At 41.4% G+C, this 23,491-nt stretch overlaps 1 protein-coding gene across 2 annotated transcripts in view; it reads left to right on the top strand.

The window, feature by feature from the left end:
- The window catches only part of nsmaf (neutral sphingomyelinase (N-SMase) activation associated factor), a 163,123-nt gene extending 139,885 nt beyond the window's left edge, over positions 1 to 23,238 (top strand). For both annotated transcript variants that reach the window (XM_063063988.1, XM_063064005.1), the window contains 4 exons: positions 9,864 to 10,014; positions 10,287 to 10,389; positions 10,529 to 10,638; positions 20,304 to 23,238. In XM_063063988.1, the coding sequence (XP_062920058.1) occupies positions 9,864 to 10,014; positions 10,287 to 10,389; positions 10,529 to 10,638; positions 20,304 to 20,398 (459 nt within the window). In that variant the 3' untranslated portion in view covers positions 20,399 to 23,238. The remainder of the gene's footprint in view (positions 1 to 9,863; positions 10,015 to 10,286; positions 10,390 to 10,528; positions 10,639 to 20,303) is intronic.
- Positions 23,239 to 23,491: the final 253 nt, after the last annotated feature.

Raw genomic sequence — 23,491 nt, 5'->3', positions numbered from 1 at the left:
ATCTAAATCATTGACAAACAATGTGAGAAGTGGTGGTTCCAATACTGACCCCTGAGGAACACCACTAGTCACCGGCAGCCAACCAGAAAAGGCCCTCTTTATTCCCCCTTGCTGCCTCCTGCCTGTCAGCCATTGCTCTATCCATGCCAGTATCTTTCCTGTAATACCATAGGATTTTATCTTGTTAAGCAGCCTCATGCGTGAGGTGCCTTATCAAACCTGGCAGTCAAATGCCTTCTGAAAATCTAAGTAAGTGACATGTACTGCCTCTCCTTTGTCCACCCTGCTTGTTACTTCCACGAAGGACCCTAACAGATTTGCCAGGCAAGATTTTCCTTTACAGAAACCACGCTGACTTTGACAAGTACCCTAAAACCTCATCCTTACTAATAAACTCCCACGCTTTCCCAACCACTGAGGTTAGGTTAACTGGCTTATAATTTCCTCTCTTTTGTTGTCCTTCCTTCTTAAGGAGTGGAGTAACATCCATTATCCATTACCAAAGACCCAAACATTGCTGTCAGAATCACAGATGTTAATGAGATGGTATATAGCTGTGGGATAGTTTTAACTATTTGAATTATGTCAAAATAAAAACCATGTAACCATAACAACATCTATGTAAGCAAGAGTAAGGAAATGATTGTGGACTTTTTGATGAGGAAGTAAGGCTAATTCCAATCGTTATTGAAGGGTCAGAGGTGGAAAGGGTGAATAGCTTCAAGTTCCTAGGCGTCAACATCTTGGAGAAGCTATCTTAGGCCCAGCACATAGCTGCAACCACAAAGAATGTATATCAGCATCTTTACCTTTTAGGAAACTTAGGGAGATTTGGTACGTCATCGAAGATTCTAACAAATGACCAGATGCATCACTGCCTGGTACGGGAATTACAAGACATCTGACCGCTACAATTGCAAGAATTGCTGAGAGGATCATCGGGGTCTCTCTTCCACCCAGTCGAGATATTTACTAGTAGAGCTATCTGCACAGGGCCCTTAGCATTACCAAGAGTCTCTCCCACAATCTCTTTGACCCCTTAATAGTCTGCAATGTTGTTCCTTTTACCAAAATGCAGTGTCATTCATTTCCCAACACTGCATTCCATCTGCCACTTTTTTGCCCATTTTGCCCATTCTTCCAATTTGTCTTAAGTCCTTCTGCAATTGCATTGCTTCCTCAGCACTACTTACTCCTCCACCTATCTTCGTTTCGTCTGCAAACTTTGCTACAAAGTCATCAATTCCATTATCTAAGTCATTGATAAATTATGTGATAAGTAACCATATCAAAATTGACCTCTGAGGAACACCACTAGCCAATCAGAAAAGACCCCCTTTATTCCCACTTGCTGCTTCCTGTCTGTCAGTCATTCCTCTATCCATGTCAGTATCTTTCCTGTAATGTCATGGGATTTTATCTTGTTAAGCAGCTTCATGTGTGGGACCTTATCAAATGCTTTCTGAAAATACAAGTATATATCATCCACTGTCTATCCTTTGTCCACCTTGCTTGTTGCTTCCTTAAAGAACTCTAAACAGATTTGTCAAGCAATATTTTCCTTTTCCTTTACAGAAATCATGCTGACTTATTTTATCATTAGTCTCCAAATACCCCGAAACCTCATCCTTAAGAATAGACTCCAACACTTTCCCAACCACAGAGTTTGGCTAAATGGCCTATAATTTCCTTTTTTTGCCTTCCTCCCTTCTTGAAGAGTGGAGTGACATTTGCAATTTTCCAGTCTCCAGAACCAAACCAGAATCAGGTGATTCTTGAAACATCATGATCAATCCATCTGCTGTGTCTTCGGCAACCACTCTCGGAACTCTGGGATGTAGTCTATCTGATCCAAGTGACTTAATCAACTTAACGTCTTTCAGTTTGCCACGTATTTTTTCCTTTGTAATAGCAATGCCACTCATTCCTGCTCCCTGACACTCACGGACCTCTGGCACACTGCTAGTGTTTTCCAACGTGAAGACTGATACAAAGTACCTATTAAGTTCATCTGTCATTTCTTTGTCCTCCATTGCTACCTCACCAGCATCATTTTCAAGATCAACTTGCACCTCCCTTTTACTCTTTATATAACTGGAAAAAAACTTTTTGGTATCCTGCTTTATATCATTAGCTAGTTTGCCCTCATATTTCATTTTTTCCCTTCTTACGGCTTTTTTAGTTACCTTTTGTTGGATTTAAAAAACTTCCCAATCATCCATCTTCCCACTCACTTTTGCTGCATTATATACCTTTTCCTTGTCTTTTATGCAGTCCTTAACTTCCCTTGTCAGCCATGGTTCCTACCCCTGCCATTTGAGAACATCTACTTCTGTGGGACAGATCTATCCTGTGCCTTGTGAATTATTGTCAGAAACTTCAGCCACCTCTGCTCTGCTCTGATCCCCTCCCAGAGACCCTTCCAGTCCACCTGGGCAAGCTCATCTCTTGCCTCTAATTTCTTTTATTCCATTATGATACTGATACAGGTAACTTGCACTTCTCCCTCTCAAATTGCAATATGAATTCAATCATATTATGATCACTGCTTCTAAGGTCCCTTTACCTTCAGCTCACTAATAAAATCTGGATTATTAAACAACAGCCAATCTAAGATGGCCTTTCCCTGAGTACGCTCAAGCACAAACTGCTCTAAATGCCAACGAGGTGGCATTCAACAAATTCCCTCTCTTATGATCTGATACCAACCTGATTTTCCCAATCCCCTTGTATTTTGAAGTCCCCCATTACAATTGTGACATTACCCTTATTACATGTCTTTTCCAACTTCCTTTGCAATTTCAACCTGACATCTTGGCTACTATTTGGAGGGCTATATATGATTCCGATGTTTTATTTTTGCAGTTTCTTAACTCCTCCGACAAAGATTAGACATTTTCTGACTCTATCTCACCTCTTTCTAAAGATGTAATTCTATCTCTTACCAACAGAGCCACTCCACTGCCTGTATCTTCCTGCCTGTCCTTTCAATACAAAGTATATCCTTTAATGTTAAGCTCCCAACTATGACCTTCTTTCAGCCATGACACAGTGATGCCCACAACGTCATACCAACCAATCTCGAATTGCGCCACATAAGAACATAAGAAATAGGAGCAGGAGTAGGCCACCTAGCCCATCTAGCCTGATCAATAAGTTCATGGCTGATCTGGCCATGAACTCATCTCCATCTACTTACCTTTTCCCCATAACCCGGAATTCCCCTACTATGCAAAAATCTATCCAACCTTGTCTTAAATATATTTACTGAGGTAGCCTCCGATGCTTCATTGGGCAGAGAATTCCACAGATTCATCACTCTCTGGGAAAAGCAGTTCCTCCTCATCTCCACCCTAAGTCTACTCCCCCAAATCTTGAGGCTATGTCCCCTAGTCCTAGTCTCATCTACCAGTGGAAACAACTTTTATGCCTCTATCTTATCTATTTCTTTAATAATTTTATGTTTTTATATGATCTCCCCTCATTCTTCTGAATTCCAGCAAGTACAGTCCCAGGCGACTCAATCTCTCCTCTTAGTCTAATCCTCTCATCTTTGGAATCAACCTGGTGAACCTCCTCTACACCGCTTGCAAAGCTAGTATATCCTTCCCCAAGTAAAGATATCAGAACTGCACGGAGTACTGCAGGTGCAGCCTCACCAGTACGTTGAACAGTTGCAGCATAACCTCCCTGCTCTTAAATTCAATCCCTCCAGCAATGAGGCCCAACGTTCCATTTGACTTCTTGATAACCTGCTGCCCCTGCAAACCAACCTTTTTGGTTCGTGCACAAGCACTCCCAGATCCTTCTGCACAGCAGCATGCTGCAATTCTTTACCATTTAAATAATAACATGCTCTTTCATTTTTCCTTCCAAAGTGGTTGACCTCGCATTGACTAACATTGTACTCCATCTGCCTGACCCTTGCCCACTCACTTAACCTATCTATGGTATATCTCTCTGTATCTTCTGCGCAATTTGCTTTTCCACTCAATTTAGTATAATTGGCAAACTTATATACAGTACACTCGGCCCCCTCTTTCAGACTGCTAATGTATATCATGAACATTTGTGGGTGCAGCATCGACCCTGCGACACACCACTCACCACTGATTGCCAACCAGAGTAACACCCATGTATCCCAACTCTCTCTTTTCTATTAGTTAACCAATCTTTTATTCATGCTAATACATCACTCCCAAATTATGCATCCTTATCTTATGGGTAAGTCTTTTATGTGGCACCTTATCAAAAGCCTTCTGGAAATCCAAGTAAATAACGTCCATCTGTTCTCCTCTATCCACTGAGCTCGTTAAAGAAATCCAGTAAGTTTATCAAACAGGACCTGTCTTTACTGAATCCATGCTGTGTCTGCCTGATGGATCCATTTCTTTCCAGATGCCTCGGTATTTCTTCTTTAATGATAGCTTCGAGCACTTTCCCAGCTGCAGATGTTAAACTAACTGGCCTATAGTTACCTGCCTTTTGTCTACGTCCTTTTTTTGAACGTGACGTTCGCCATCTTCCAATCTGCCAGGGCCTGCCCAGAGTCCAGAGAATTTTGGTAAATTATTACCAAAGCCTCTACTATAGCTTCTGCCATTTCTTTCAGTACCCTGGGATGCATTCCTTCAGGACCAGGGGAATTATCTATCCTCAGTCCCACAAGTTTGCTCAACACTACCTCTTTAGTGATAGTTATTGTATTGAGGTCCTCACCTCCCATCACATCCATAACATCTCTCTTTGGCATGTTAGACATGTCCTCCACCATGAAAACTGACAAAAAAAAGTCATTCAGAGCCTCTGCCATTCCCTCATTACCCAGTATCAATTCCCCCTTCTCGTACTCCAAGGGACCTACGTTCACTTTAGCCATCCTTTTCCGCTTTATATAATTATAAAAACTTTTACTATCCATTTTTATATTTTGTGCTAGTTTATTTTCATAATCTAACTTCCCTTTCTTTATTGCTTGCTATGTGGTTCTTTGTTGCTTTTTAAAGGTTTCTCACTACTCTTGTATGCATGAGCTTTTAGTTTGATGCCTTCTTTTATTTCGATGCCTTCTTTTATTTCCTTAGTTATCCAAGGCTGGCTCTCCCCAGCCTTACTGTCCTTGCCTTTAATTGGAATATACTTTTGTTGAGCAGCGTGAAAAATCTCTTTGAAAGTCTTCCATTGTTCTTCAACCGTCCCACCGTATACCCTTGGTTCCCAGTCTACACTAGCCAAATTCTCCCTCATCCCATTGTAGTCTCCATTGTTTAGGCATAATACACTGGTTTTCGATTGAACTATTGCACCCTCCATTTGTATGAGAAATTCAGTCATACTGTGATCACTCTTTCCAAGAGGATCCCTAACTACAAGATCATTAATTTTACCTGTCTCATTGCATAGGACCAGATCTAAGATAGCACGTTCTCTTGTAGGTTCAGTAACACATTGTTCAAAAAAGCCATCACGGATGCATTCTATGATGTCTTCAAGTCTGCCTTGACCAACTTGATTCACCCAATCTTTGTGCAAGTTGAAGTCCCCCATGATAACTGCTGTTCCATTCTTGCGTGCCTCAGATATTTCTCTGTTTATTGCCTGTGCTATTGCAATGTTTTTATTCAGTGGCTGATAGACAACTTCCACCAGTGTTTTTTTTCTCTTTACTATTCCTAATTTCTACACAGGTGGATTCAACATTCTGCTGCTTTGATCTTGTATCATCTCTCACTATCACACTGATCTCATCTTTAATTAAGAGCACTATTTCCCTTTCCTTCCTACCTATCCTTCTGTATTACCCAATATCCTTGGATATTTAATTCCCAATCCTCTCCACCCTGCAACCACGTCTCTGTAATGGCCACTAAATCATATCTCTTTATACTGATTTGTGCCGCAAGTTTAATGACCTTGTTTCGAATACTACGGGGATTCAAATAAGGTGCCATTCCACTCATTGTGCTTTTAAAATCTTGTAATCTTTTACTCTTTTGCACTTGACTTTTCTTCACTCCACTCTCACTTTTCTGTTTTTTTATCTTTTGCTTTATCTTTATCCACACTTTCCCGGTTCAGTTTCCCAAGAATTCAAACCCACTTCTCCCATACCAATCTGCAAGCCTTACATTTGACTGTCTAATCTTCTTAACCCTGTGCCAGTTTGCACGTGGCACAGGCGGTAATCCAGAGGTTACCTCCTTTTTGGTTCTGCTTTTTAATTTAGCCCCTAGCTGCTCAGATTCCCTCATCAGAATTTCTTTCCTCATTCTACCTATGTCGTTGATACCCACATGGACCATGACAACTGGGATCTTTCCCCTCCCACTGCAAGTTCCTCTGCAGGTCAGATAAGATGTCCTGAACCCAGGCACCAGGCAAGCCTCACAGCCTTCGTGATGCTCTGTCCTATCCCCTGACTATACTATCCCCAATTTCCATTACATTTGTCTTTCTTTTCCGCTCTCTTGAATGGCTCCCTGAACTACAGTGCCACAGTTAGGTTGCTCATCCTTCCTACAGCCCCCACTCTCATCTACACAGGGAGCAAGAATGTCTGACCTGTTGAACAAGCTCAAGGGCTGAGGCTCCTGCAGCACTGTCTCTTGGATCCCACTGCCTGTCTCACTCACAGTCATACCCCTCTTCTCCCTGACCACAGACCGAATTTGAGGTAGCTAATCTAATGGATGTGACTACCTCCTGAAACAGAGAATCCAGGTAACTCTTCCTCCTCCCTGATGTGCCGCAGTGTTTGAAGCTCAGATTCCAGGTCATCAACTTTGAGCCTGAGTTCCTCGAACAGCCAACACTTGCTGCAGATGTGGTCACCAGGAACCACAATGGGCTCCACCAGCTCCCACATCATGCAGCTACAGCACATCACCCTACTTTATTTAATTAGCTGTAATTTAGTGACTTTTTATTCAACCACTACAAAAGCTTTAACTGCTACTCACCTGTGCCTCCTCACCGAAGCCTCTTGAGCCAAAGCATCAAGTTCCCACTCCTACACTGGTCCACTCACACAGTGGCTGCTGTGCTTTGACCTGCTTTACTTTTATTTACTCCTGCTAATGAATTGCGAATTGATTGGTCTGTCACTAATGCATCGAGCCCCATGAAGTACTCCTTTTTTTAAACTTTCCTCCCTGACCTGTGTGAAGCTCTTTCTCTCTGCGAATCAGTTGGTGTGCCAGGCCCCGTGAAATGCTCCTTTTTTTTTAAACCCTTCTCCCCGACCTATGCAAAGCTCTCCCTCTTTGAATTGATTGGTCCGCCACTAAGGCCACGAGATCATCCACCTAATTCTGAATGCTAAGTGCATTTAAATATAGCACCTTCAGTCCTGCATTCTTCGCACTTCTTAATTTTGTCTCTGTGGTACAATTTAACTCTTTGCACTGTCTGCATTTGTACCCAATCATTGGCTTGTCCTTCCTTTCATTCATATTACACCCATCATCTACTTGTAAACCTGCTTGCTCATCCTCAGCTCTCTGATATTGGCCTAAGAGCGAGAAATGTGCCAATGTTTGGCCATTGTTGGAGTGGACTTGGAGCTGATTCGAAATGGCAGATCCAAGGTGAGGCGAGCTGAGACGGAGGAGCACAGGCTGAAAGTAAGGAACAGGCTGATGTTTGACTGATTTAAGTGCTTGGCCACATTGGCAAGGTTGAGTATGAGCTGAATTGAGGCGGCAGGGCAGGGCCTGGGCCTGGGCCCAAGAGCGCATTGAAACGGCAGGGCCTGAGTCCAAGAGTGAGGAATGTGCCAATGAACGGCCAATTTAAGTGTCGGGCCCCATTGAAAAGATTAAGGCGTTGAGGTCAATGGTGAGTGACAGGCCAGTGTTCAGCTTGGTGAGATTTACTCATCTCTATACTGAACTGAGGCTATGGCCTACAACTAATGGGCTCCTGGACCAGCTGCAGCGATGAACTGGCTTCACGGCTATAAACTCACTTTTGTGAACGTCAATTCTGAATGTTATTTGCTTACTTTTTATTGTTTGCACGATTTGGTTTTTTTTCCACATTGTCTGTTTGACATTCTTTTTTTAATGAGTTCTATTGGTCCTCTTTGTTCTGCGGAGCCGCCTGTAAGGAGGTGAATCTCAGGGTTGTATATATACTTTGATAATAAATGTACTTTGAACTTTGCATCTTGAATAATAAGTTCAGTTTTCACAACCACGCAGCTGCAACTGGCCACACAGTCATGAATGTATAGGGTATAGAGTAGGAACTGAGGACTCAGCCTCGTGGGGCACTAGTGTTGAGGATAATCATGGCAAAGGTCACACACTACTGGCTAAGACATTGTTCTTCATGCTCTTATTCAGTTGTTTTTGTCATATCATGTAATGTCATCTGCACGCCTTGAATTATTGATGTGTAGACTTGCTTTGCACACTGCCCAAACCTCTTCCAGTTCAGCTATCCACTGTTTATTTGCCTGCTTCAAATATTGAGAGATATGGAAAAGATGTCAAAAGCAAAAAGCAGCCAGTGCTGAAAACGTTCTGCTGTTCAAGCAGTATCAGTGGAGAGAGGAAAAGTATTTTAATGTTTTAGGTCCATAAACCAGAAAAGATATAGTAATGAGATGTATTTTCACTTTGTTTATTTTCCTATGCTGAACCATTCTCTTGCCTGGATATTTTCCTCACTTCAACCTCTTTCCTCTGAAGAAAAGATAAATATGCTCCATTTATCCTTTGGAGTCTTGCTTCCTTATCTGAGAACTACGGAGTTCTTCAAATTAGTTGTTTATTTCTTTTGGCCTTTTCCTTCACAGCGTCGTTCTTCTCTTGATTGATCAAAAAAAAAGTTACTGCAACAAATGTGATGGATGCCTCAATGGATATTCCCTAAATTAAGCACTTTTTTCCAGCCTTATTCACTTTTCTCAATCTGATCTGATTTGATGTTCTGAAAATTGGTGTTTAGTAATGACGCTGTAGCTGTTATTTTCAACAACTAACTTACCAGTCAGTTCTGCCTCATCTTCTCTTTTAAACAGGTTCTTTCTCCATAATCCCACCATTTCTTCCACCTGCCCACTCAGTCTACATTTATCCACCTATCTTCTTTTTCCAATTTATACTTTTGTAATCCACTTGCTATTTGTACCCCATTGTCTTCTACGTTGTAATAGTGCCAAGTTAGGAGTCTACAAGCTGGCTTAGAAGCAAAGTCAGGAACTCTTGCTTCTCAAAGCACATACAGTATCAGAGAAAAGGATACAGAGAAAGAGTTTTGTATCTGAGTTGCTGAGAAATTATGTGCTAGCACCATCTGAAGTATCTTGATTTCAGAGACACAAAACATAAAACATGAGATTTGAACATAGGACGAACAGGCAAGAAGGTTAAAAATTGGTTAAGTTTTTCTTGTATGTTCTCTATCCTGAAAAACATGTTGAGTAGTGTAGTGGCTTTGAAGTCTTGCTAATAAATAGAGCAATACTGCATAAATTAGCTTTTTGGTTCACTCTACCCATGCTAACTTCCTAAACAGCAACTGGAGAAGGTTTGGCATTACAAAATAAAATTAGTGTTTTCTGTAATCACAAAAATGATGTGTGGTTAATTTTTTTAAATATATTTTTATATATTCTCCTTCACGCAAATGATAAAGTTGTTCATTTTAAGTAAGACTCATAAGTAAACCTATAACAGTTATACTACAGATTCAAAATCTATCGTTTCATTTCATGGTGTTAACCAAACTGAAAAATTAAATAAGACTTGACAGCAAATTGCAAATACAAACAAGTTGATAGATTTATTTTGTATGTTTTGCATAAAGGGAAATTTGCATCCAGTTAAAAGTAATTGGGTTGTACTTTTCTTTGACAGGTAAATACAATGAGCCTGAATCCTGTAGGCACAATGCTTGTTTCAGGCAACAAGGAAGGGACTATTAGTATCTGGGATCTCACCAACTTCACTATATTACATCAGGTTCCTTGCCATGTAGGCACTGTTAATGATGTAGCATTCAGTCCTGGTATGTTTTAGTTTTAAATGTATTTTGATAGCTTGTTTTATTTTTGACTACTGTGTAAATAAAATTTTGCTGTATTACTAAAGTAAAAGGATTAAGCCAAATGTCTTCCAAATTATGATTGTACAGTAGATTCACTTTGGCTCTTTTTCTATCAGATGCTTATTTACTACTTAATAGAAAATGCAGATTAAGCTTTTGCTGGTTAGATGTAAAGTGGTTTTATATACTATCTAGTTTAGTATATTTAATTATTAAACTTTTAACAATTTCAGACAGTCGTCATGTTCTGAGTGCAGGAGAAGATTGTTGTCTTAAAGTGATTGATGTTCAGACAGGGATGCTGATCTCCTCCTTGCCTGCAAATCAGCAACAAAGGTAAAAACTGTTACAGTAGTAATATTTTGGTAAAAACAATAACATGTCCATACTTAAAAAATAAACTTGGTCTGTAAAATTAAAATTAATGTGAAAACTACAACAAAAATATAGTATTAATATTTGATTAAATTTTCAGATGTTTTTGCTGGGATGGAAACACTGTTCTTTCAGGCAGTCAGTCTGGTGACCTTTTAGTGTGGGATTTGATGGCAGCAAAAATTACCAAGAAAATTCCTGCACATTCAGGTGTGACTTTGATTTTGTTACTCTATTTTGCCTAACCAAAACATGTCACTTTTCTTTGTATTCTTTGAAGTTACTTAATTATTCTGCTGTAGATACTGACCTCCCTTTTTCAATTTTTTTTTTCCATTATGGGTGTAGCGTCTTCATTTGAAATTTATTCATGAAGCTTCTTACCTCGCATTATCCAAGTTATTTTCGTATAAGACATAGAAACAGAATTAGGCTATTCAGCCTAAGGAGTCTACTCTGCCATTTCATCATGGCTGATCCCAGATCCCATTCAACCCCATACACCTGCCCCCTCACCATATCCCTTGATGCCCCAACCAATTGGGAATCTATCGATTTCTGCTTTAAGTATGCCCATGCACTTGGCCTCCATTGCAGTCTGTGGCAGAGCATTCCACAGATTCACCACTCTGGCTAAAAACATTCCTCCTTACTTCTGCTCTAGAAGGTCACCCCTCAATTTTGAGGCTCTGCCCTCTGGTTCTGGATACCCTCACCAGAGGAAACATCCTCTCCACATCTACCTTATCCAGTCCTTTCAACATTCGGTGGGTTTAACTGAGATCCCCCGTGCGTTCTTCTAAATTCTAGTAAATATAGGCTTAAAGCTGCCAAACACTTAATTCCCAGAATCATCCTCATGAACCTCCTCTGGACTCTCTCCAATGACAATACATCCCTTTTGAGATAAGGGGCCCAAAACTGTTGACAATACTCCAAGCGCAGCCAGACTAGTGTCTTGTAACAAGCATTATTTCCTTGTTTTTATATTCTGATTCCCTTGAAATGAATGCCAACATTGCATTTGCCATAGACTCAACCTGTGAATTAACCTTCTGGGAGTCTTGCATGAGGGCTCCTAAATCCCTTTGCACCTCTGATGTTTGAATTTTCTCCCCATTTTGATAAGTCTGCAATGTTGTTCCTTTTCACTAAAATGCATTATCATACATTTCCCAACACTGTATTCCATCTGCCACTCTTTTGCCCATTCTTCCAATTTGTCACAGAAACATAGAAAACCTACAGCACAATACAGGCCCTTCGGCCCACAAAGCTGTGCCGAACATGTCCTTACCATAGAATTACCTAGGCTTTACCCATAGCCCTCTATTTTTCTAAGCTCCATGTATCCATCCAACAGTCTCTTAAAAGACCATATTGTTTCCGCCTCCACCACCGCCACCTGCAACACATTCCACGCACTCACCACTCTCTGCATAAAAAAAACTTACTCCTGACAGCTCCTCTGTACCTACTTTCAGGTACCTTAAAGCTCTGCCCTCTCATGCTAGCCATTTCAGCCCTGGGGAAAAAGCCTCTGACTATCCACATGATCAGTGCCTCTCATTGTCTTGTACACCTCTATCAGGTCACTTCTCATCCTCCATCGCTCCAAGTTCACTCAACCTATTCTCATAAGGCATGCTCCCCAATCCAGGCAACATCCTTGTAAATCTCCTCTGCACCCTTTCTACGGTTTCCACATCCTTCCTGTAGTGAGGCAACCAGAATTGAGCACAGTATTCCAAGTGGGGTCTGACCAGGGTCCAATATAACTGCAACATTACCTCTCGGCTCTTAAACGCAGTCCCATGATTGATGAAGGCCAATGAACCATATGCCTTCTTAACCACAGAGTCAACCTGCATAGCAGTCCCATTGGACTCAGACCCCAAGATCCCTCTGATCCTCCACATTGCCATGATTTTTGCCATTAATGCTATATTCTGCCATCATATTTGGCCTACCAAAATGAACCACCTCACACATATCTGGGTTGAACTCCACCTGCCACTTCTCAGCCCAGTTTTGCATCCTATCAATGTCCCACTGTAACCTCTGACATCCCTCCACACCATCCACAACACCCCCAACCTTTGTGTCATCAGCAAATTTACTAACCCATCCCTCCACTTCCTCATTCAGGTCATATTGTTATATTTGTTGAGGGATTTTTGTGGTGGCTGTGTAGAGTGATGGAAGGAAAATATTAAAAATCATATAAAAATATCAACATTTTTCTGGTGAAGAACAGTTCTCTAGCATAGTTGACAAGGTGTGGTACATCTAGCTAAGAAGACAAATGAAGCATACTTAAGGCTGAGGAATAAAGGATCAGACAGAGCTCTAGAAAGGTGTAAGGTAGTCAGGAAAGAGCTTAAGAAAGGACTTGGGAGAGCTAGAAGGGGACATAATGCCTTGGCAAGTAAAAATAAAGAAAACTCTAAAGCATTCTATATGTTTGTGAAGAATAGGAGGATGACTAGAGTGAGGGTAGAACAGATCACGGATAAAGAGGAAACGTGCCTTGAGTCAGAGGTAGGTGAGGTCCTTTATGAATAGTTTGCTTCAGAATTCACCAGTAAGAGATAACTTGACAAATGTGAAAACAGACTAATATGCTGTTAAGAAAGAAGATGTGTTGGAACTTTTGAATTAACTTAAGATAGATAGGTCCCTGGGCTAGACGGGGTGTTGGCTAGGTTACTACGGAATGCAAGGGAAGAAATTGCTCACCTTTGGTGATGGTCGTCAGAGAAGTAATCCTGGAAGATTGGAGTGTGTTAAATATTATTCCTTTTTTCAAAAAAAGTATTAAATGATAATCTTGTGAATTATAGACTAGTAAGTCACAATAGGACATTGATAGGATATAGAACTGGGCTGAGAAGTGGCAGATGGAGTTCGTGAAAGGTGTGAAGTGATATTCTTTGGAAAGTCTTGATATACTTGAAGGCAGAATGCAGGGTTAATGGCAGATTCTTGGCAGTATGGAGGAACAGAATGACGTTGGAGTCCATGTCCATAGATCTCTCAAAGTTGCTGTGAAAATTGATAGGGTGGTTAAGAATGTATATGTGTGTTAGCCTTCATTAGTCAGGGGATTAAGTTCAAGAGCCAGGAGGTAATGTTGCAGTTCTATATAATTCTGGTTAGACCATACTTAGAGTATTGTTTTCAGTTTAGGTTGTCTCATTGTAGGAAGGATGTAGAAGCTTTAGAGAGTGTGCAGAGAAGATTTACCAGGATGTTGCATAAGAACATCATAAATAGGAGCAGGAGTAGGCCATCCGGCCCATCGAACTTGCCCGCCATTCAATAAGATCATGGCTGATCTGTCCGTAAACTCAGCTCCATCTACCTGCCTTTTCCCCATAACGCTTAATTCTCTTACTCTGTAAAAACCTATCTAACTGTTTCTTAAATATATTTAGTGAAGAAGCCTCAGCTGCTTCCCTGGGCAGAGAATTCCACAGATTCACCACTCTCTGGGGGAAAAACAGTTTCTCCTCATCTCTGTCCTAAATCTTCGCCCCTGAATCTTGAGGCAATGTCCCCTCCCCTAGTTCTAGTCTCACCTACCAATGGAAACAATTTTCCTACTTCTATCTTATTGCCTGGACTAGAGAGCATGTCTAAGAAGGAAAGATTGAGCAAGCAAAGGAGGGTGAGGGGTGACTTGATAGAGGTATAAGATGATAAGAAACATTGATAACGCGGGCAGCCAGTGCCTTTATCCCAGGGCAGAAATGGCTAACATTAAAGGACATAATTTTAAGGTGATTGGAGGAAAATATAGTGGGGATATCAGAGATAGACTTATTACACAGATAATGGGTGTGTGGAACATACTGTCAGGAGTGTTAATAGAGGCAGATACGTTAGAGACATTTAAGAGACTCTTAGATAAGCGCATGGATGAAGGAAAAATGGAGGGCTTCACGGGAGGGAAGCGTTAGATCTTAAATCAGGCTAAAAGTTTGGCAGATTATCATAGGCCAAACTACCTGTATTGTGCTGTATTCTTTGTTAGACCATAAGTCATAAGAGCTAAATTGGGCCATTTGTTTTATCCAGTCTGCTCTGCCATTCAGTTATAGCTGATTATTTTCCCTTGCAACCCATTTTCCTGCCTCCTGCCATTAACCTTTGATGCTGTTAACCAATCAAGACCTATCAACCACAGCCTTAAATATATCCTAATGACTTGGCTTCCACAGCCATTTGCTGCAAGATTTCCACAAATTCACCCCTCTCTGGTGAAATAAATTTCTCCTGAACTCTGTTCTAAAGGGGTGTCCTTCTATCCTGAGGTTGTGCCCCTTAGTCCTAGACTTTCCCACTATTGGAAACATCTTCTGCACATAATTATCTAGGCCTGTCATTTGTTTTATAATTCTATATTCATGGTAGACTATCATAGTTGGTTAAACAATAGTCATGACCCGGTCTGTATAATCCGAATACTGTCATCAAAGACAATCATCATTCAGCAGTATTTCTAATCCAAAACTGCCTTGAATTGCTGAGTCTTATATCTTACAATATTTCATCAACTGTTTTTTAAAAAAAACGTGATCTGGTAATTTACTGTGGTATGTATATGTAAGCTACTGGCTTTGGAGATGCACATCGCTGTCTGGTATTCACAACAAAAAATAAGGTGTTCACAACCTGTTGCTTACCAAATGCAATTGAAGTACAATTTAAGGCTCCTTTTACAGAATTTGGAGAACAGATAGACTATTTTTAAGAAACAAAGTGCTAAAAGGCCTAAATAAGGCAGACAACGCTAGCCTAATTGAGGAAGTAAATTCCTTGTACTGGACAAAAGAATGTCATCACAACTTTAATGGAACATCTTTGTGTGAGATGTGGAAATTCTGGGAGACCTCTAGCCTCCCAGATAACCACATCTGCACCAGGTGTACTGAGCTGTAGCTCCTCAGAGAACGTGTTAAGGCAGTGGTCCCCAACCACCGGGCCGCAAAGCATGTGCTACCGGGCCGCGAGGAAACAATATGATTTGGCGATATGAGTCAGCTGCACTTTTCCTCATTCCCTGTCACGGCCACTGTTGAACTTGAACGCACGCGAGGTCATTACGCACACGTCATCCATGTCAGCGCGGGAAGGAGATCAACTCGAGCTTGCAAATGACGGCAGGCTGAAAAGTATGTTTGACATGACATCTCTGCCGGCGTTCTGGATCAAAGTCAAGGCTGAACACTATATCCTGAGATAGCCACGAAAGCACTGAAAACATTGCTTCCATTTCCAACATATCTCTGCAATGAATGCAACGAAAACTAAATTGCGTAATAGACTGGACATAAGGAACCCCCTTCGAGTATCGATGTCTCCCATCACCCCTTGCTAGGACCGTCTTGTTGCAGGAAAACAAACCCAGGGCTCCCACTGATTCAGCGATATTGGTGTGTTGCAATGATTTTATATGTTCATATGGGGAAAATATGCGCTGTGTGTTTAATATTCAAACGTTACTTAAAATGTTATGATGCTATTGACTTGTAAGTGACTTATATAACCATATAACAATTACAGCACGGAAACAGGCCATCAATGCCCTTCTAGTCCGTGCCGAACACTACTCTCACCTAGTCCCACCGACCTGCACTCAGCCCACAACCCTCCATTCCTTTCCTGTCCATATACCTATCCAATTTTTCTTTAAATGATAATATCGAACCTGCCTCTACCACTTCTACTGGAAGTTCGTTCAACACTTTCTTCAAGCTCCCCTGTCCTCCCCTGATAATTGACTTTTCACTATATTCATGCAAGGAAAATATGTGTTGTGTGTTTAATATTAAATTCGTTAGAGAAACCCTTTTAGAAACGAAATTGAGTGTATTAGCCACTTATCACCTATATTCCGGTCATGATTAACACCTCCCCACCCCCGGAACAGAATCACTAAAAACGATTTGTAGAAAAAAATCGGCATGTACATGCATGCGCACTGGTGCCCACGCAAGGCGTCATGGTCATTGTAGTCTTTCTCGGGGTAAACACAATGTATTTGACTGCTACTCTTGTCCGTTGGCAACCCTACCCACCCCCCGGGTAGGCTGGTCCGCAAGAATATTGTCAATATTAAACCGGGGCTTCTCTTATATGACTGCCGGATACTCCAAGCCACCCTCTCATCCTCCCGGGAACCTCTACATATCTGGCTCATCCTCAACTTTGCCACTTCGTCCACCCTCACTACCCCTCGGCGCCGCAGCCCCGAAAGCTTCCCTACCAGCTGGAAAATGTATTCTGAGAGCTTTTCCCCTCTTCTCTGCCCCATCTCTTGAAACTCCGCTACATGTTGCCAGGGATCTCCTGACAGTCCAAACACTTCCTCCAAAGTGTCCGAACACTCCGACAGGGAAGCCGAAGGGCGTTCCGCTCTCAAATCTCGGACCACACGGGCCGCCCTGCCCCTTAAACTTTCCACCAATCGCTGTCTCTTTTCCTCATCCGAAACTGACCACACCTCTAACAACTGGGATGTGTCCTCAACCCAGGTCTCATATTCATCCTCCCCTTCCGGGGTGGGCCTGGCTCCTGAGAAAATTCTTAGCTTCAGGTGGGGCACCTTAACCCTTCTCGCCAGGGAGGTAATGGCAGCCGCTAACTGGGAGGTCTCAGCCCTAACTGGGGGACGGGGCCTGGCCAAGCCTTCCCACTCCACGCCTCCACCCCTGGCTACTGGCACCATCCCTGGGGCCTCATCTAACTCCTCCTCCGGCACCTCCTCACTTTCGTCCTCCAGGAGGGTGTGGAGACCCCACGGCCCTGCCTCCCCCGGACGTGGACTGTCGCTGGTAGTTCCAAAGTCATGACGTCGGCACTCATCCGCACCAACATCCAGCTGGACTCCAGTTCTTTCCCACCCCTTCTAGGTATAAGTTCTACCTGCCCGATACCTTTAATCAAACTCAACCCTCGCACTAGTACATCTCTTGAAATGCGGAAATCCACCCCACTTAGCACGCACGCATGATTCACCGGTACCTCCTCCCATTCACACCAACTTACAATCTTATCTCGATCCATCTTCACACCACTTAACGCGACGACTATATAACTTGACGGAAAATCCGGATCCAGATCCCGGACGAGCCCCCACTTGTAACGTTCCGTTATATTGGCTCGTATATGTCTAGGGGAAATCCCACCCAGCACCCACCTCAACGCTTCCCACGGGGTCGGTTGCCGCCCGAATCAAGCCCAAACATCAATCATCAGCCAGCACACCCAGTAAATTTTAACAAGTACACTTTATAGATATTACTAATTCTATGACATTAATATAAATTCGATACAGAAAGGGAAGTAATGGGAAAAAAGGCGCCAGACTTATCAAAGTCCAAGTTCGCGCGCAACCGTTGGAGCTCAGTGGAATCCGGATGACCACCCAGATCCTGTCGACTCACAGCTCGGGACCACCCGAAGTGATCGACCGGAGCCTTTCTGCACGTGCACCGTCCTCCCCAACTCTCCTCCGAGTCCCTGCCAAAAACCCCCGCACATCCACCGTCCTCCCCGTCTCTCTTCCGACTCCCCGTCAAAACCCCCGCACGTCCGCCGTCCTCCTCGTCTCTCCTCTGACTCCCAGCCAAAACCCCCGCACGTCCACCGTCCTTCCCGTCTCTCCTCCGACTCCCCGCCAAAACCCCGTCCCCAGTCATATGAGACAGCATGGTATCCGAAAACAAAACGATACATGACCACCCATTGGTTAATAGCATCCTGCTATCTAGAATAACCCGAGCAACTGTCTAGTTAGAGACTTTCTCAGCATTCCCCAGTATAACATAACAAAAGAAGCCATTTTAAATTTAACAAAAAAGAAAGACCCCGTACAAGAAAAATGATCCAATATTACATGTATTTGTTGGAAAAAGTACATGAATCTCGAGGATAATCAAGCAAGACAAAAGGGCAATGTTATTGTTGTCATGGGAGATCTTAACATGCAGGTTGAGTGGGAAAAACAGGTTGGTAATGGATCTCGAGAATAGGTTTGTTGAATGCCTAAGAGATAGCTTTTTAGAGCAGTTTGTCATTTGAGCCTACCAATATATCGGAGGCATTTAGGGAGCTTAAGGTAAAAGAACCCTTAGGAATCAGTGATCAGGCAAATGCTGAACCACAATTGTGTGCATGACAGGATTGCAAGAAGAAAGCCACTACTCTCCAAAAAGAACATTGCTGCTAGTCTAAAGTTTGCTAAAGACCACGTTAATAGGGAAGATGGAGGAGGAGAAAATGGCAGTGCGACGGCAGCGCACGCGGCCACTTCAGTGGTGATATCAGTTACCTGTCAAGTAGAGGACAGTGCACAATTCTGATTTGATGGAGACGGACGTGAGAGCACAGAGGAACATCTGGGAAACTTCTGAAATGCCCACTTCGCTGCCGCTGCTACTGTGTGGTAACCGGAATCTCCGGAGCAGAAGCCCCTGAAATCCTCAGCTTTGCGTGTTTCAGCATCCGGGGCGAAGTCAAAGGCGCTCAACAGGGGATGGCGCTCGGGAGGCTGTATCGGAGAGGCTGGTCGGAAGCTTGAAGTTTTCGGACGGATGGACTCAGTGTCGGCTGTGGTCGGCTGCTTCCAAGGCATCGGCAAGTTGACGGTGCCTGGAGGTTTAAGGCAGGGAGTTTCTCCCTTTTGCCATCTGCTATCGGGGACTCGGGAGTCGATCGACTCAGGGACTTTTGAGACTTTATTTACCGTGCCCATGGTTTGTTCTTCATCAAGTTATGGTATTGCTTTGCACTGCTGTAACTATATGTTATAATATGTGGTTCTGTCAGAGTTGGTCTTTGGTTTGTCCTGTTTTCTGTGATATCACTCTGGAGAAGTATTGTATCATTTCTTAATACATGTATGCATTTCTAAATGACAATAAAAGAGGACTGAGTGTTCTCTTAATCTAAAAAAATAAGCCAGAAGGCTTTTGGAAGGATGTTCTATGGAGAGATGATTTCAAAATAGAACTTTTTGGCTTAAGTGAGAAGTGTTATGTTTGGCAAAAAGCAAACACTTGAACCATAGTGGTGGTAATGTCATGGGTTGGGCCTGCTTTGCTGCCTTGGGACCAGGACGGCTTGACATCATTGATGGAGCTATGAATTCTGAATCGTACCAGCAAATTCTACAGGAAAATTTCAGCGTATCCATCCATGAACTGAAGCTCAGGAGAAAATGGGTCATGCAGCAAGACAATGACCCTAAACACATGTCAGTCTACCAAAGAATGGTTATAGCAGAAGAAATTTCACGTTTTTGACCTTAAAAGTCCTGACCTTAATCTTATTGAAATGTTCTGGAGGGACCTGAAGCAAGCAGATTTGTAAGTAATGGCCTAAAATTCCTCCAAGCTGATGTGCAGGACTGATCTACAGTTACTGGAAATGTTTAGTTGAAGTTATTGCTGTACAAGGGGGTCACACCGATTACTGAAAGTAAAGGTTCACATATCTTTTCCAATAAATACATGTAATATTGGATCATTTTTCTCAATAAATAAATAAATGAACACAAATAATGTTTTTTTGTGTTACTTATTTAATTGGGTTCTCTTTATGTAGTGTTAGCACTTGCGTGAAGATCTGATCACATTTTAGGTCATATTTATGCAGAAATAGAGAAAATTCTAAAGGGTTCACAAACTTTCTAGCACCACTGTATGTAATATTTTAATCTTATAAACTGTAATGATTTTGAAAATGTTTTCTCCCAGTAAAAATCTGGATTGTTTCATTCATTCCCATTTGGTACTGTCAATTGTCAAAGGAATTAGTCTTTACAAAATATCACTAGATATAATTGTTTTTTGTTTTGTTTTTGTCAGGTGCTGTCACAAGTATGTGGATGAATGAGCAATGCAGCAGTATCATAACAGGAGGAGAAGATAAACAAATTATTTTCTGGAAACTGCAATACTAAGTGCCTTTCTCTGGGAGAAAAAAACTTGAAACTAGCTTCTAGCCCCTTTTTCTGACAGTTTGACTTATTGAAGCTGTGTATCCACAAATGTATGGATGAGTAATCATTTTAAGTAACTCGATCCTTGTGAAAATGCGAATGTTCATTTAGATAACCTTTTAGACTGTTTCCTTGCAAGACCTTTCATTGATTTCCACCCCCCCCCCCCCCCGCAAATCCTGTATCATATTGCAGCACAGAAACTATATTTTTGAAAGTTTCCCATTACGGAAAGAATGGTTACAGCAGTAATTTTACTTGGAATTGACTAAAATTTGTACATTTTAAAGCTATTTATTGAATTTTAGTTGCTGTTTGGCATTGCAGTCTGGTAATATGCATTTATCATAAGTTTGTGAACTTCAATTAGTATTAACAATGCATGTGAATCTAGTCAATTATATTGGGTTAGGACTAGTCATGATTTGGTAGGCTCATGTCTTGTAATTCTGTTCATGAACTGAGGTTTGTTTCATTTTTGATGTGGGTCCATTCACATCAGTGCAGAATGGCTATCTGTGAAACTGAATGGATCTTTAGACTCCATAGCATTTACAGCCAGATGAATTCTTAAGTTAAAATGATGTTCCGTTGATAGAAATATGATCAAGTGTTCACAGTCAACATTGTGCCTTGATGCCTTTAGAGGCTGAAATCAAATTCTTGAAAACATAAAAATCTGTGATAATTACTGACAAAAATTAAATGCATTAAAAAGTAATTTCATATAGCATGGATGAAACAGATTTTGCCAGTAGGTCTCGGTAATTGTTGTGGTGGGATGCTGATGTAAATGTGCCATTACAAGTATTTACTTAATTGCGGCAAAATTAATTACAAATGGTATTAAAGTAATTTGTTAACTGACAGTTATAATGACATGGGAATGTTGTAAATTTTGAAATTTGTAGGTACATGTAAATACATTGATTAATCTGCTAATAGATTGTACATTCAAAATGACTTCACTTTTACCTGGCTTTTAGATTCTGTTCTGTACAAGGCACAAATTTCCTAAAATTAGCTATTAAGTGCAGACATCAATATATGTTCCTTAACCCTTCTAAATTATTTTGCACTATAGTAAGAAGCCCTCGCTAATTGCTAGATTTATGTCTGTAGTAGGAATCTCTATACTAGTACTTTTTTTTTGACAATCCCAACTTCTAATTGTAAAATCCCAGATAAATTCCTGCATCACTTAATGCACGGTATCACAAAAATATATTTTTAATATCATTGGGGAAAAGGGACATTTTGTTTATTGCAATAATTTAGATATACACCTTTGTATTAATGGTAAATATTAGATCCTATTAATCTGTGGAACTATATCAGCAACTTTTTCCAAATCTTGACCCATTTGAAATGGTGCATTAAAATTGATTTTTATGTAACCAGCACATATGATTTATCAGCACCAAATTATTTCTGTATAGTCTTCCAAGATTAATTTAGAAAGATAATCTCAGGACAAGGTGGAATGTGAATATACAATTAGGAAAACTTTAATGTATGTAAATACTTGGCAACTAGAAATGTAAAATTTCTGCTCATTTACTTCAACTTGGGGCTGTATTTTTGAAGAGTAATTATTTATTCTGTTTAAGGTCGTTGTAGACACGCTTAAGTATTTGTAAAATGGATTGGAAATGGTGGAAATATTCATAACGTAACAGTATATAGAGAATGATTGAATTTCAACATTGCTGTATTTTTCACACATTATGCAATAATTGTTATGTTTTCATTTTTAAGTAGAAACCAAATGCCTCCATTGGGATGTGCACCATCTGAAGCTTTAAGTAAATAGAAGTGTGAGGATGAGTAGAGCTCGTTGTCAGTTATTTCCATGTCATACCATGCTACTTGCAATTCAGAATCTATTCTTGTACAGCATTTGACGGCCATTGTTGTCATTAAAACTGCAGCTGAGGCTTCATTAAATTGAGGTGAGTGTGACAAGCAACACAAGGCTGTTATGACTCTAGATGCAGGTGTCCCCCGCTTTTCGAATGTTTGTCTTACGATACCTCGCTGTTACGAAAGACCTACATTAGTTACCTGTTTTCGCTAACAGAAGGTGTTTTCACTGTTATGAAAAAAGGCAGTGCACTTCCCGAGCGGCCAAGTTCCTCCCCCGGAACTGCATTCTAGCCAACATTGCTTAAACATGTGCCTGTGAGCATCTGTGCTTTGTGTTGATTTATTTTGACATTTATTCCGTTAGCAAGATGAGTTCTAAGGTATCGGAAAAGCCTAAAAGAGCTCGTAAGACTAGACATAATTAAGCGTTTCGATCGTGGTGAACGAAGTAAGGGCAAGGTGAGTTTGGCTTGTGGAAGTTGACAAAGATGATGCTGAAGAGGTTTTGGCATCCCATGACCAAGAACTGATAGATGAAGAGCTGATGCAATTGGAAGCGGAAAGGATAACAATCGAAACCAAATGCAGTAGCGAACGGACCGAAAGTGAAGTCGTCCAGGAACTGAACGTGAAGCAACTGCATGAGATTTTCACTGCAATTGATAACAATGATTGCAGAAAAGTATGACTTTAATTTTGAAAGGGTACATAGGTTTAGGGCATATTTCCAAGATGGTTTGAGTGCTTACAAAGAACTGTATGATAGAAAAATGTGCGAGGCTAAGCAGTCAAGCATATTGTCGTTTTTCAAGCCTTCCACATCAGCCATAGCAGACGACGAACCTCGACCTTCAACATTGAGGCAGGAAGACACAGAAGAAGATGACCTGCCTGCCCTGATGGAAACAGATGATAAGATGACACCCCAGTGTACCACCACCCCAACCTCGGTCAACTCAGCCTAACACACCATCATCAGTGTGCTGTCTTCCCGATTCCAGTAAGTGATACTACACCGTACATTATTTCTACTTTATATAGGCTGTGTATTTTGATATGTTATTTGGTATGATTTGGCAGCTTCAAAGCTTAAAGGTTACTGGAGATAGAGTGTTTCTGCCAAGAGTGCTTGCGTGAGATTTTCACTACAATGGACAGTGCAATGATTGCAGAAAAGTATTTCTACTT

Source organism: Mobula hypostoma, chromosome 1, assembly GCF_963921235.1.
Source record: "Mobula hypostoma chromosome 1, sMobHyp1.1, whole genome shotgun sequence".
NCBI lineage: Eukaryota > Metazoa > Chordata > Chondrichthyes > Myliobatiformes > Myliobatidae > Mobula > Mobula hypostoma.
This window is presented reverse-complemented; position numbering and strand designations above follow the sequence as displayed.